The following is a 13377-nucleotide window of genomic DNA, read 5'->3' as shown; positions in this document are numbered from 1 at the left end:
ACTTGCACCTTGCTGTCCACCCTATGAAGAGTTGGAATTAGCTATATCCCTTTGACTCAAAAACTACCCATATCTCTCCAATTCGATCCTAACTGCAGTTGTTGCAATTGAATCTAAGGAAGATGTAGTAGGTGGTTCAGATAACCACTAGTCACTACCATATTATCATTCCCTTTCTTGTTTTTGAGCCGACTTGGCATGAGGTGTGGGTGAAACTTCCAAAAGGTAACTTTAGTATGCTTAGGCTTCTTGCAGTAGTCACATATCAAGTCCTTCTTGTCCTCCTTCCTAACATCACTACCACCCTTATCCTCACCTAGCTTAGGCTTCCTTGTATTGACCATAGTTGACTGCCAGAGGTTTAAGTTTCTCATCATCACATTCCTCCTCTCTTCTCCCGATACAAAGGCATATGCTTGAGAGAGGGTTACACTATCATGGGAGAGAACTAAAACTTGTTGTCGTGCTATGTCATACTCTAGGTTAAGTCTTGCTAGAAATGCAAACACTTTATTCTTCTCTACCAGCTTTTGATATGTGGCTGCATCTTTACTACTATCCCAAACCATAGTCTCTAAATGATTTATTTCTTTCCATAAGTTTTTGAGGATTGAAAAATAGACTACAACAGATTTATCTCCCTACCTAGTAGCAATAACTTGATTCCTCAATTAGTAGGCCTTAGCAACATTTTCACTCTGTGAGTAATCTCTACAACTTCATCCTAGATCTCCTTAATTGTGTTAGCCTATAAGAATTCTTATTTATATGGGGTAACATACAATTGCACAACCAGGTCATCACCATGTAATTCTCCTATACCCATTAGGGAGAATTAGTCTCAAGTTTCTTCTCTTCACTGGTGACATACCCCGGTTTTCCCCGAGCACCAATAGCCATTTTTGCTGATTGGGACCATTCTAAGTAGTTTATACCATCTGGCTTAACTGTAGTTATGGTTCCTACCCCAAAAGGGTTACTAGAAGGACTCTTCCATTTCACTAGTGGACTTGTATTCAACACCACTGACCCCCATAATTCCTAAAATAGCTTTTGAAGTCAACTGTAGATGAAGAAAAATAGATTTAACTCCTTTAGAGGCTTCAACCACCCTTCTAGTATCCAGAAACCTTTTCCCACCAAGATTCCTTTCTCCCTAGGAGCAGGTAGAAAGAGGGGAAAAGGCTGCCGCTCCCTCCAGGAACCTCAGAAAATTCCATACTTTGAACTGCCTCTTCAAAAATCACCAAGAGATCCAAAAAATCCACAATGCCCCTTCCTAGGTCAAAATTGAAGAGTCCTACTGAAATTTGGACTCTTCCTCCTCTAGTTCTTCTTGATTTTGATGATCAACCCAAGATCTGACACAAAGGGTTCTAGATCCACCAAAAAAATCCAAGAACTGGGCACTTTTGAAGTCTTCGATCAGCTCTCTAACTCACAATGCAGTCGGCTGATCTAGGGCTGCATGATGTAATACTCAAAAAATCTCTAAAAACTGCTCTGATACAAAGTAGAAAAGAAAAAGCAATGATATGGTTTGATTACAGTGAGAAAGAAGAGGAGGAGAGAATTTTTAGTGAGAAGAGAAGAAGAGATGGGGAGAAGCCAATAATGATCTGGCAACCTCTCTCATTGTCTTATATACTCATTAAAAAATATTGATTACATTGACTAATATGCCCTTAATAGGGTGGCTACTGCTAACAACTTAAAAATAGTCCCAAAAAGTAATAAAAAAGCAACACAAACTAATGGGCGTTGAGCCCAACAACACTACCATAAAAAACTACTGAGTTTCAACACACTGAAGATATTTGTAATCATACAACTAGACATTTTTGGATGATTTTCTATAATACTATTTCCTTGTTATTTAATTTATTGTGGTCTCAACAGGCACTTCTACATTCTGTTCCATTTGGAAAGATGATAGTGCTCGATCTATTTGCTGATGTGAAACCTATATGGAGAAGATCTTCGCAATTTTATGACACCCCTTACATCTGGTAACTGAAACAATTTTCATGAAAACTTAGTATATCCTTCAAATTGTCTTTCTAATTCCTTCACTACTTGTCAAAAACTAACAATTGAATACCTGTTTTCATAATTTCAATATCTACTGTTTCAATCACCATGTTGTCAAAAGCTTACAGTTCAATGCATCCATCACTGAGCATAATTGTTAACCTACTTTCTTCATCTTTACATGTGTTTCAGGTGTATGTTGCATAACTTTGGTGGAAATATTGAGATGTATGGCCTACTAGATGTGGTTTCATCTGGTCCTATTGATGCTCGTGTCAACCAAAACTCAACTATGGTATGTTAGGAAGAATTTTTCTTATGGACAAGAAAATATCTTGGTCATGCATATCAGAAGATTGACATGCTTGGGGGAAGGCCATTTTAATGTCTCTTCTTTTTTCTGGTAGGATGCTAATGTCTCTTCTAAAATGGAGGTAATGGGCAGGCACAGAGTTCTAGTTGAAGTAGGTAATAAGAAAGAGGAACTGGAAGTATCAGGAAGGAATAAGAGAGAAGAGGAAGGATGACAGCAAAGGGTCAGTGTTGTTTTGGGTATTAAGTTAGACTTATACATGAGAATGGTAGGTTCACTACTACTAAGGAGGCAATGTACCTGTTAGGGTGGGTAAAGTAGGAACTGAAAAATGTGCTTTATCCTTTTTATTAATATGTTTGTGTGTGCCCAAATGATATTTCAATAGATAGGGTATCCTTTTCTTCTTTTTCTTTGGGCTGACAAGTGTTAGAATGTGGGTTTTACTGAGAGCAGTTGCTTTTTGTGCAAAACAAAAAAAGGACACCCCTCCCAAGACCCCGGATTGCTTGGACCAACATTGAGTAATGACCCTTATTATTATTATTATAATTATAATTATGTTGAAAATTAATTAGTTTTATGATGTTTTTCTGAGTAGATGTTTTATGTTAGTTGTTAGATAGGAGGTGGGGACCACAATAGTTATGTGAGTCCCAATTTTATTATGTTTTTGTGTGTTATATATGTTGTTTTATGTTTTTCTACCCTATAAGGGCATAGTTGTGTTTGTACTATTCTATTATTTTAGTATAAATAATAAGTGAAGGGGGCGGCCAGATTATTGCTCTCTTTTCTTTCAAGCTTCTCTTTTTCTCCTTCTCTCTTCAAGAAACTACTTTCTTTCATATTTTTTAATTCAGTAGATTCCTACTTGGTATCAGAGCATCGGCTAGGGTTTCTTGAAGCATTCTCATGCAGCCCTAGATCAGCTGACTACATGAAGTAGTAAAGGGCTGATCGATCTGCTATAGATTGCCTAGTTCTTGGAGTTTTTGGTGGGATCTAGATATCAGGAAGGTGATCTACTGTTCGACATCAAAATCAGGAAGAACTGGAGTACGGGGAAGAGTCCCAAAAAAGTTGGATTCTTTGTTTTTTATCTGATTTTGGGCACCCAGGCATTGTTAGTTTTCTTTTGATTTTCTGAAGAGGGCGGTTTGGTTTCTGGAATTTTCTATGCCTCCCGGAGTGATCGATTAACTTTTCTCTCTGTTGGGAGGTGTGGGGAGGAGAGAGATTTCCCTCCAGCTAGGGTTTTCTTCTTTCGGAAGGGTTGGTTTCTGTGTGTGATATTAAATTATTTTTTGAAGGTCTGCAATCTATTTTTTTTCTTACTGTTGAACTGTTTGAAGTAAAATGGAGAGTTGGAATATCGAGATGAAATCTACCGGTACTGTGGGACTAGGTGTTGGAGGTAGTAGTGATATTTTTGGGTCTGGGACCATTACTACAGTAAAACTTGATGGTACAAATTATTTGGAGTGGGCACAATCAGCTAAGATGGCTATTGGTGCCCGTGGAAAATTAGGATATCTCACTGGGGAGGAGAAGAAACCTGATACAAACTCTTCCCGATGGGTGCAAGAGAATTAGATGGTAATGTCCTGGCTGTGTAATTCTATGTTACCTCATATTGCAAAAGATTTCCTATGGGCTAATACTGCTAAGGAGATTTGGGATGGAGTGACTGAAACCTACTCTTAGAAGCAAAATGAAGCCAAAGCCTATCAGTTAAGAAATCAGGTGATAAGTATGAAACAGGGAGAAAAACATCTTGTTGTGTATTTCTCCATGCTGAAAACCCTATGGCAGGAAATAGATCACTTAGAAATTGTGGTATGGGAAAGTGTAAATGATGCAGCTACTTATCACAAATTAGTAGAGAGGAATAGGGTTTTTGAGTTCTTGGCAGGGCTGAACCCTGAATTTGACATTGCTAGGTAGCATATTCTTTCTAGGGAGGGTGTGACACTCTCTCAGGCCTATGCTTTTGTCTCTGGAGAGGAGAGTAGGAGGAATGTAATGCTGAGACAGCCTGGAATCGACCAGTCGGCTATGGTTGGTACACCAAAACCTAAGCTGAATGGAGACAGGGGGAGTAGTGAGACTAGAAGAAGAGAAGATAAGAAGGACTTGGTGTGTGATTATTGCAAGAAGCCTAAGCATACTGGGGACACTTGTTAGAAACTTCATCCAAATCTTATGCTTGCTCGGATAAGAAACAATAAGGGAAATGCAAATGTAGCCACTACAGGAGACTCTTCAGCCCCTCTCTCCCAAACTAATTCGGAATCCATTGTAGTAGCAGCAGTGAGAACAGAATTGGAGAGGTTTGGACAACTTATGAGTAAGAAAGATTCACCCAGCTCTAGCCTTCCAGATGGATAGCAGAATGCAGGAGCCAACTACACCACTTCCTTTGCACATACAGGTAGTTCATATGCAACTGCAAATCTTGCATTCACTTCAGGTAAGGAGGGACCTCCCTGGATTATAGACTCAGGTGCATCCAAGCATATGACTAATGCCCCTACCTTTTTCAGTTCCTATCAGTTGTGCTCTGGTAGAGATAAAGTCTCTACAGTAGATGGTTCACATATGCCCATTGCTAGGAAGGGGACAGTTAGAGTGACCAATGATATAACTCTGTCTTCTGTTTTACATGTCCCTAGACTTCATACCAACCTACTATCTGTTAGTTCTTTGACAAAAAAATTGAATTGTTCTGTGACCTTTCTTCCTGGTAATTGTGTTTTGTAGGATCTGGAGTCAAAGAAGATGATTGGGAGTGGTCGTGAGGTGAATGGAGTCTACCTTTTGGATGAGATTCCGAGACATCAGGGCCATCATGTTAGCAGCAATAGTAGTAGTGGGTTAGAGTCAGTGAACCCGATTATGTTTTGGCACAAGCGCTTAGGACATCTTTCTTTTATTTCTTTGAAATGTCTTTTCCCAAAGTTGTTTAAGTATGTTCAATTATCTACTTTGGAGTGTGAGAGTTGTCAGTTAGGAAAGCATTGTAGACAGTCTTTTAAACCAAGTAATAAAAGAAGTACTTCTGCTTTTAGTATTGTTCACACTGATGTTTGGGGGCCATATCAAATCCCTTCCATGGGAGGATTCCCCGTTACTTTATCTTGTTTGTGGATGATTATACACGATATTCTTGGATATATTTGATGAGATCATGTGATGAGTTTCCTAACTTAGGACGACAATTCCACCAGATGGTTCTCACACAATTTGGAGTGAGAACTAAGGCTTTTAGATCAGATAATGCTAGAGAGTACTTTGAGAAGGACCTGACCACGTATCTCTTAGAACATGGTGTAGTTCATCAGAGCAATTGTGCATATACACCGCAACAGAATGGAGTTGCTGAGAGGAAAAACAGACACATTGTGGAGGTGGCAAGGAGTCTTATGGTGTGTGCTTCAGTTCCTGTGCACTTCTGGGGAGATGCAGTTCATATAGTTGTGCATTTGATTAACCGTGTTCCTTCACAGACTTTGGGGTTTAAGGTGCCATTTAGCCTTCTTTTTCCAGATGGAGAGATATTTCCTATACCTCTGAGGGTTTTTGGTTGTGTTTCTTTTGTTCACATTCTTGGCTCTCATCGCAAGAAATTGGATCCTAAGGCCAAGAAATGTGTTTTTCTTGGGTGTGCTCAGAACCAAAAGGGGTATTGTTGTTATGACCTAGTGTCGAGGAGCAGATTTGTCACTATGGATGTTACCTTTTTTGAATCCACATTCTTCTTCTCGAGTGGTTCTCCTCAGGGGGAGCCACAATCTGTTCCTCTTCCTGTTTCCGTGGTGCCTCGATCAGTTCAGCCAACACCTGCACATCTAGTTTCATTACCTGAGCCACTACAGGCAACCTCACAACAATATCAGCGCCGACAAATGATGGTTGACTCCACACATCCTCAACCCACACCACTCTCTGTCAGCCTTCTAAAACTCCAGATTCGGCAGATACAGTTCCAGGTATTCCTCTTGAGCCTGAGCCTGTTATGTTTTCTGATGATAATGTTTCTATCCCTAACACCATTGTTGCAGCCGACCCCACTGACCTTGATCTTCCCATTGCACTTCGTAAGGGGAAGAGAAAGTGTACAGCCCATTGCATTTCACACCATCTTTCCTACAATGCCTTATCACCCTCCTATCGTGCTTTTTTTTCTTCCTTGGATTCTGTGTTTATACCCAGGAATGTTACTGAGGCTCTCTCCAAACCTGAGTGGAAAACAACCATGCAAGATGAGTGGATGCTTTGGTCAAAAACCAAACTTGGGAAATAGTTGATCTCCCCCCAGACAAGGAGACAGTCAGATGTCGATGGGTATTCATAGTGAAGTATAAGGCCAATGGCAAGATAGATAGGTACAAGGCAAGGTTGGTAGCAAAAGAGTATACTCAAACCTATGGTGTTGATTATTTGGAAACCGTTGCACCAGTAGCTAAGATGAGTTCAGTTTGTATCCTTTTATCTCTAGCAACCACCTATTCATGGCCCTTGTTCCAGCTTGATGTCAAAAATGCTTTCCTCAATGGTGACTTATAGGAGGAGGTATATATGGACATTCCAGCAGGCTTTTATGAAAATGTTGGTAAAGGAAAGGTGTGCAGACTCAGAAAATCTCTGTATGGACTGAAACAATCACCTTGGGCTTGGTTTGACAGGTTCAGAGGGGCATTCATCCATTTTGGATACACACAGACAAAGTCTGATCACACTCTCTTTGTGAAGAGGAGAGATGCTCTGGTGTCAATTCTGATTGTGTATGTGGATGATATAGTGGTGACAGGAAATGATCTAGAGGAGATTGATGATCTCAAAAAATCATTGTAGCAAGAAATTGAGATCAAAGATCTTGGTGAGGTCAAATACTTCTTAGGGATTGAAGTTGCAAGATCCAAGCATGGGATCTTCATTTCATAGAGAAAGTATGTACTTGACCTATTGCGAGATACTGGGAAGTTGGGAACCAAATCAACAGACACTCCTATTGATCCAAATCACATAATTAATGGCGTGGATGGTGAATTGGTAAACGATGTGGGGAGATATCAAAGAATGGTGGGCCGACTACTATATTTGTGTATGACACGACTGGATATTTCTTATGCTGTCAGTGTTGTGAGTAAGTACATGCATGCACCTCGGGTTCAACACTGGGAAGCTATTGAGAGATGTGAATAAACCCTAATTGATTCTAGGTCAAAGTAGAGAAGAAGAAAGAAGAAAGAAAAGAGAGAAGGAGAGGAGAAGAGTGTTCGGCCAGACTAGAAGAGAGGATGTTCAAAAGTCACTCTCCTAGCCGACCCACTTGACTTTTATTCATAAAACTTGAGTTACAAGAAAGACAATTTTGTCCCTCATAGAAGATGGGACACATAACTTAAACTCAGATACAATAGACATTTCACTTTCAATAAGATACATCAGAATGACCAAAATACCCCTGACTCGAGCATTCTAACACTCCCCCTCAAGCTGGAGAGTATATATCATATAGTCCCAGCTTGTTACAAATGTAATCTATTCTTCCCCGAGACAATCCTTTTGTGAAGAGATTTGCCCACTGATTTCCTGAGCTCACATGAGATGTAGTTATTACCCCACTTATCACTTTCTCTCTCACAAAGTGACAATCCACCTCAATATGTTTAGTTCTTTCATGGAAGACAGGATTGGATGAGATGTGAACAGCAGTTTGGTTATTACAGTATAGTTTCATGGGTTTGTCAATTGAGAAACCCATCTCCTGTAGTAGGTTCTTCAGCCATACTAGTTCACATGTGGTATGGGCCGTAGCCCTGTACTCTGCTTCCACACTACTTCTTGCCACCACTGTTTGCTTCTTTCTCTTCCAAGTTACAAGATTGCCACCCAGGAAGGTACAATACCCTGTGGTAGACCTCCTATTTGATATAGAGCCAGCCCAATCAGCATCTGTGTACCCTACTATCTCAAGAGTTCCTCCCTTTTTGTATAACAAACCATGACCTGGAGCACCCTTTAGGTACCTAACAGTTCTTAGAACAGCTTCCTTATGAGGAACCTGGGGATGTTGCATAAATTGACTCAACACACATAGCAAATGATATATCTGGTCGGGTAATGGTCAAGTAGTTCAACTTTCCCACCAACCTTCTGTATCTTCTAGGATCATCAAACTCTTCACCCGCATCCACACTTAACTTGGCATTGAGTTCCATAGGAGTCTCTGCTGGTATAGCACCTAACAACCCTGTTTCTTCAAGTAGATCAAGAACATATTTCCTCTGACATAGGTTGATCCCTTGTTTTGACCTCGTAGCTTCTATTCCTAAGAAATACTTTAGCTTCCCCAAATCTTTCGTATTGAAGTGGTCCCGTAAGAATTTTTTCAGCCTGTCAATTCCATTGTTGTCACTTCCAGTTATGAAAATATCATCCACATACACGACTAGCAAGATTTTTCCATCTTTTGAGTTATAGCTAAACACAGAATGATCAACCTGACACTGTTTCATCCCAAAGGCCTTCACCACTTCACTGAACCTGTCGAACCATGCACGAGGAGATTGTTTCAGTCCATAGATTGTCTTTTTGAGCCTGCACACCTTACCAGCCTCCCCCCGAGCAACAAACTCTGGTGGTTGCTCCATATACACCTCCTCAACAAGATCACCATGTAGGAAGGCATTTTTTATGTCAAGTTGTAGGAGAGGCCAATCATACATAGTAGCCAATGAGATCAACACCTGAACTGAACCATTTTTAGCCACAAGAGAGAATGTCTCCATATAGTCCACACTATATAACTGAGAATAGCCCTTGGCCACTAACTGTGCCTTCAATCGTTCCACACTGCCATCAGGAAGATGCTTCACTGTATAGACCCATTTACACCCAACAGTGTGCTTACCAGGAGGAAGGGTGGTGAGTTCCCACGTATGATTATGTTGTAGAGCAGAGAGTTCTTCTTCCATGGCTTGCTGCCACCCTGGGAAGGTAAGGGCTTCCTATACAGTCTTGGGAATGGGAACTGATGAGAGTAATGATATAAACTTGCAATGAGAAGCAGAAAGGTGAGCAGTGGAAACATAGTCTGAAATGGGATGAGAAGTACATGTACGTTTACCTTTCCGTAAAGCAATAGGGAGATGAAGATCTGAGGGAGAAGGAGCAGTAGCAGGATCTGTCGACAGGTGCTGAAGTGGAGGAGGAGCTGAAGCACTTCTGCGGGTATACACTTGAGTAATTGGCGGCCTGTCTGTAGTAACAGACATATGATATGCATTTGTAGTAGGAATGGGAGCTACGGGAAGGGGGTCCACAATCGGAACAGGAAGAGAAACCACTGAGGGAGAAGAAGAGACCCCGACATCTGAGAAAAAAGGAACTGATTCAAAGAAGGTGACATTAGGGCACACAAACGATTTATGAAACTTAGTGTTATAACACTTGTACCCTTTCTGAGTCCTTGAGTAGCCAAGAAAAATACACTTTGTAACTCAAGCATCTAGCTTGTCTACTCCAGGCCCCAAGTGTTGAACAAAACAAACATAGACAAAGACTCTTGGGGTGAGAGGAAAGGGAGACAAAGTGGGGAACAACACGGAGAAAGGGGATTGACTTCCAAGGATTGACATGGGCATCCGATTTATCAGAAAACAGGATGTAAGAACAACATCACTCCAAAAATGCTTTGGGACATGCATATTGATCATCAAGGACCGAGCAATTTCAAGAAGATGTCTATTTTTCCGTTCAGCTACACCATTTTGTTGCGGGGTGTAGGCACAAGAAGTTTGATGAATTATTCCATGATGTTCTAGGTATTGCTGAAATGGTGAGGAGATGTATTCTTTGGCATTACCGGAGCGAAGTATTTTCATATGAACACCAAATTGAGTGCGTATTTCAGCATGAAATTTCTGAAAAATAGAGAACAATTCACTACGGTCTTTAATAAGATAGATCCATGTCATCCTTGAAAAGTCATCAACAAAGATTACAAAATACCTAAACCCATTGTATGACACCACTTTAACTGGACCCCATACATCAGAATGAACTAAAGCAAAAGGACTTGAGACACAACTATCATTTCTTGGACTGAATGAGACTCGATGATGTTTTCCCAACTGACATGACTCACAATCTAATGATGAAAGATGACTCAAGGAAGGAACTAGCAGCTTCAAAGCCTTGAGAGAGGGATGACCAAGTCTGCAGTGCCATTGGAGAGGAGTAAGAGACGACTGAAAAGCCACTGGAAGGTCACCACCATCAAGGTAATACAAACCACTGGCTTCATGCCCTCCACCAATCTTCGTCCCCGTCTTGAGATCCTGAAACACACAAAAAGAAGGATAGAAGGTTACAAAACAATTAAGGGGCTTGGTTAATCTGCTAACAGACATAAGGTTAAAAGGGAAATTAGGAACATATAAAACAGATGCTAAAGACAATGAGGAGAGATCAACATCACCAACACCACAAATAGGAGATGTAGAACCATTAGCAAGTGTAACTGTCTGAGATGTGGAGGTGCGAGAAAGGGAAGAAAATACATCAAGAGTCCCAGACATATGGTCCGAGGCTCCAGAATCAATGATCCAGGGTGAGGCTTTGGAAGCTAAACAAGTCATACCTGAATGGGCAAGTGTAGCTGTGTTCTGTTGAGATGTTTGAAGTAACTGCTCATATATTGCCTGTGGTACACTCACCATTTCCTGCCCATAAGCACAAGTGGGTGTGGAGGGGGTTGGGGCAGTTTGCTGGCTTTCAGTAATTGTGCTACTAATCTTAGATGTAACATGGTTAGCCCAAGTGTTGGGTGGACCACGCAAATCATAGCAGAAATTAACTGTGTGCCCCTCTAAGCCACAATGTGTACATTTTCTCTGAGCATTACCCCTTCCTTTTCCACGGCCTCCCCCTGACTCTCGGCCTCTAGTCCCGCCACTAGCCCGGTTAAACATGTGTCCACCACGGTTGCTTGGAGGGCCATTGCTGCCACCACCACTTCTACTTCCACGGCCACTCCCTTTAGTCACTACCAAACCAGATCTATCAGAGAAGGAAGAATGTTCCACCGGCTCATGTCCTCTTAAGACGGGCAAAAACTTCTTCAAGTGAGGGGAGAGATGATCCCCCCAATATCTGTGCTCTGACAGGCTCATACTCAGCCTTCAAGCCCACAAGAAACCTAGTCACATCAACTTTTAAGCATTTAGAATCATAGATATGTCAACCACCACAACACAATCAACACCACACCACTACTGTCATGGATATCAGCAGTCTACTACTCTTCTTTCAGAACACATGCGAGCAAGAAAACACAAAAAAAAAACATGACTGATATGTGTATCAGTTTCACCCAGCACCACAACAACTAACTTTTGAAGCACAAAAAAAAAAAAAAATCAGCATTCACAGTCCATTTCTGAACACACGACAGCAGTGTCCATACCCATATACGTCCAGCCCTCTTCGTACACTGAATGGAGGGTCTAGTATACCACTTCAACGACCACCACAACACCGGCCAGAGGCATTCTCACCTCCAGGCCCTCAAAACGACAACTCCTTTTCAGCCCTAATCGAGTCTTCAATCAGGTCAGCTGTAGGATGATGAAGCCTACTATGAAGCTGGCGGCGAACCCAGGAAGAAGACAGTAGCAAGAAAAAAAACACGTGACCTTAATGCTCTGATACCATGTGAATAAACCCTAGTTGATTCTAGGTCAAAGTAGAGAAGAAAGAAGAAAGAAAAGAGAAAGAAGGAGAGGAGAAGAGTGTTCGGCCAGACTAAAAGAAAGGATGTTCAAAAGTCACTCTCCTAGCCGACCCACTTGACTTTTATTCATAAAACTTGAGTTACAAGAAAGACAATTTTGTCCCTCATAGAAGATGGGACACAACTTAAACTTAGATACAATAGACATTTCACTTTCAATAAGATACATCAGAATGACCAAAATACCCATGACTCGAGCATTCTAACAAGAGAATACTTGCATATCTGAAAAAGCACCCTGGAAGAGGCATTCTTTTCTCAAATCATGAGAATCTGAAGCTAGAATCCTATACAGATGCAGACTAGGCAAGACGCTTAGATGACGGGAGGTCTACATCAGGAGTGTGTACCTTTGTAGGTAGAAACTTGATCTCCTGGAAGAGTAAGAAGCAAGCGGTTGTGGCAAGGTCATGTGCGGAGGCTGAGTATAGACCCATGGCTCATGGTGTCTCAAAACTATGTACCTACACCTACCTTCTGTGTGGTATTAATTTGACACCTTCTGTGCTCTAATGTTCTGAGCAACCACTATGTACCTACACCTACCTTTCCCTTCCTTTCCCTACCTTTTCTTTCAAACCAAACAAAGCATTAGAAGACACCTATTGTCTAGGGAGACTAATGAAACATTTCTCTGCTGTATGAGCTAGCATTACCTTTATTTTTTCTGATAGGACGGCTAAAGGGATGAAATGGACCGGAAAGTGGAACATGTTAACATTTTCTGTCCATCCTAAAATTGAAGCTTTTATGTAGATATTATTGCTGGATAAGGTTCATACAAATATACAATAGACCACCTGAACAACAGAGATGGCTATCCCAAATAGGTGCTGGGTGTGTAAAAGGGAAGAGGAATCCATTGGTCACTTGTTTTTGCTTTGCCCTGTGATTACCCTTCTTTTGGGTTTCTTCAATTTTTTGTTAGACTCCTCTAGGTCAGTCTTATTCCATTGAGAAGGTCCTTAGGTCATAACCTTATGAAGTGATTGGTGCTAGAAATGCTATATTATGGTCCAGTGTTCATGGAGCTATTTTCTTGGTGTATTTGGAAAGAGAGGGGACCTTGTATTTTTCAAGGAAAGGATCAAGATCTTCTCAGTCTTTGCTTGGATCAATGTTGTAAGACTTAGACAGCCATTACTTAGTACAATGATGAAACCTCAGGCTGACAAGCATGGGAATCCAAAATCAAGTCTGAGAGTTGCCACTTGCAAAAAGTGTCAAAGGT

General features: G+C 41.1%; 1 protein-coding gene across 1 annotated transcript in view; it reads left to right on the top strand.

Moving 5' to 3' along the window:
- CYL1 (alpha-N-acetylglucosaminidase family / NAGLU family) overlaps positions 1–13377 on the top strand; it is an 83584-nt gene that overhangs the window by 63185 nt on the left and 7022 nt on the right. Inside the window, exons 12-13 of the mRNA XM_088954958.1 lie at positions 1900–2009; positions 2224–2326. Of these exons, the coding sequence (XP_088811084.1) occupies positions 1900–2009; positions 2224–2326 (213 nt within the window). The remainder of the gene's footprint in view (positions 1–1899; positions 2010–2223; positions 2327–13377) is intronic.

The sequence above is a fragment of the Nelumbo lutea genome, chromosome 7 (assembly GCF_056320005.1).
Source record: "Nelumbo lutea isolate HS-2025 chromosome 7, American lotus-T2T, whole genome shotgun sequence".
NCBI classification, from domain to species: domain Eukaryota; kingdom Viridiplantae; phylum Streptophyta; class Magnoliopsida; order Proteales; family Nelumbonaceae; genus Nelumbo; species Nelumbo lutea.
The sequence above is the reverse complement of the archived record's forward strand: the minus strand, read 5'-3'. Positions and strand labels throughout refer to the sequence as shown.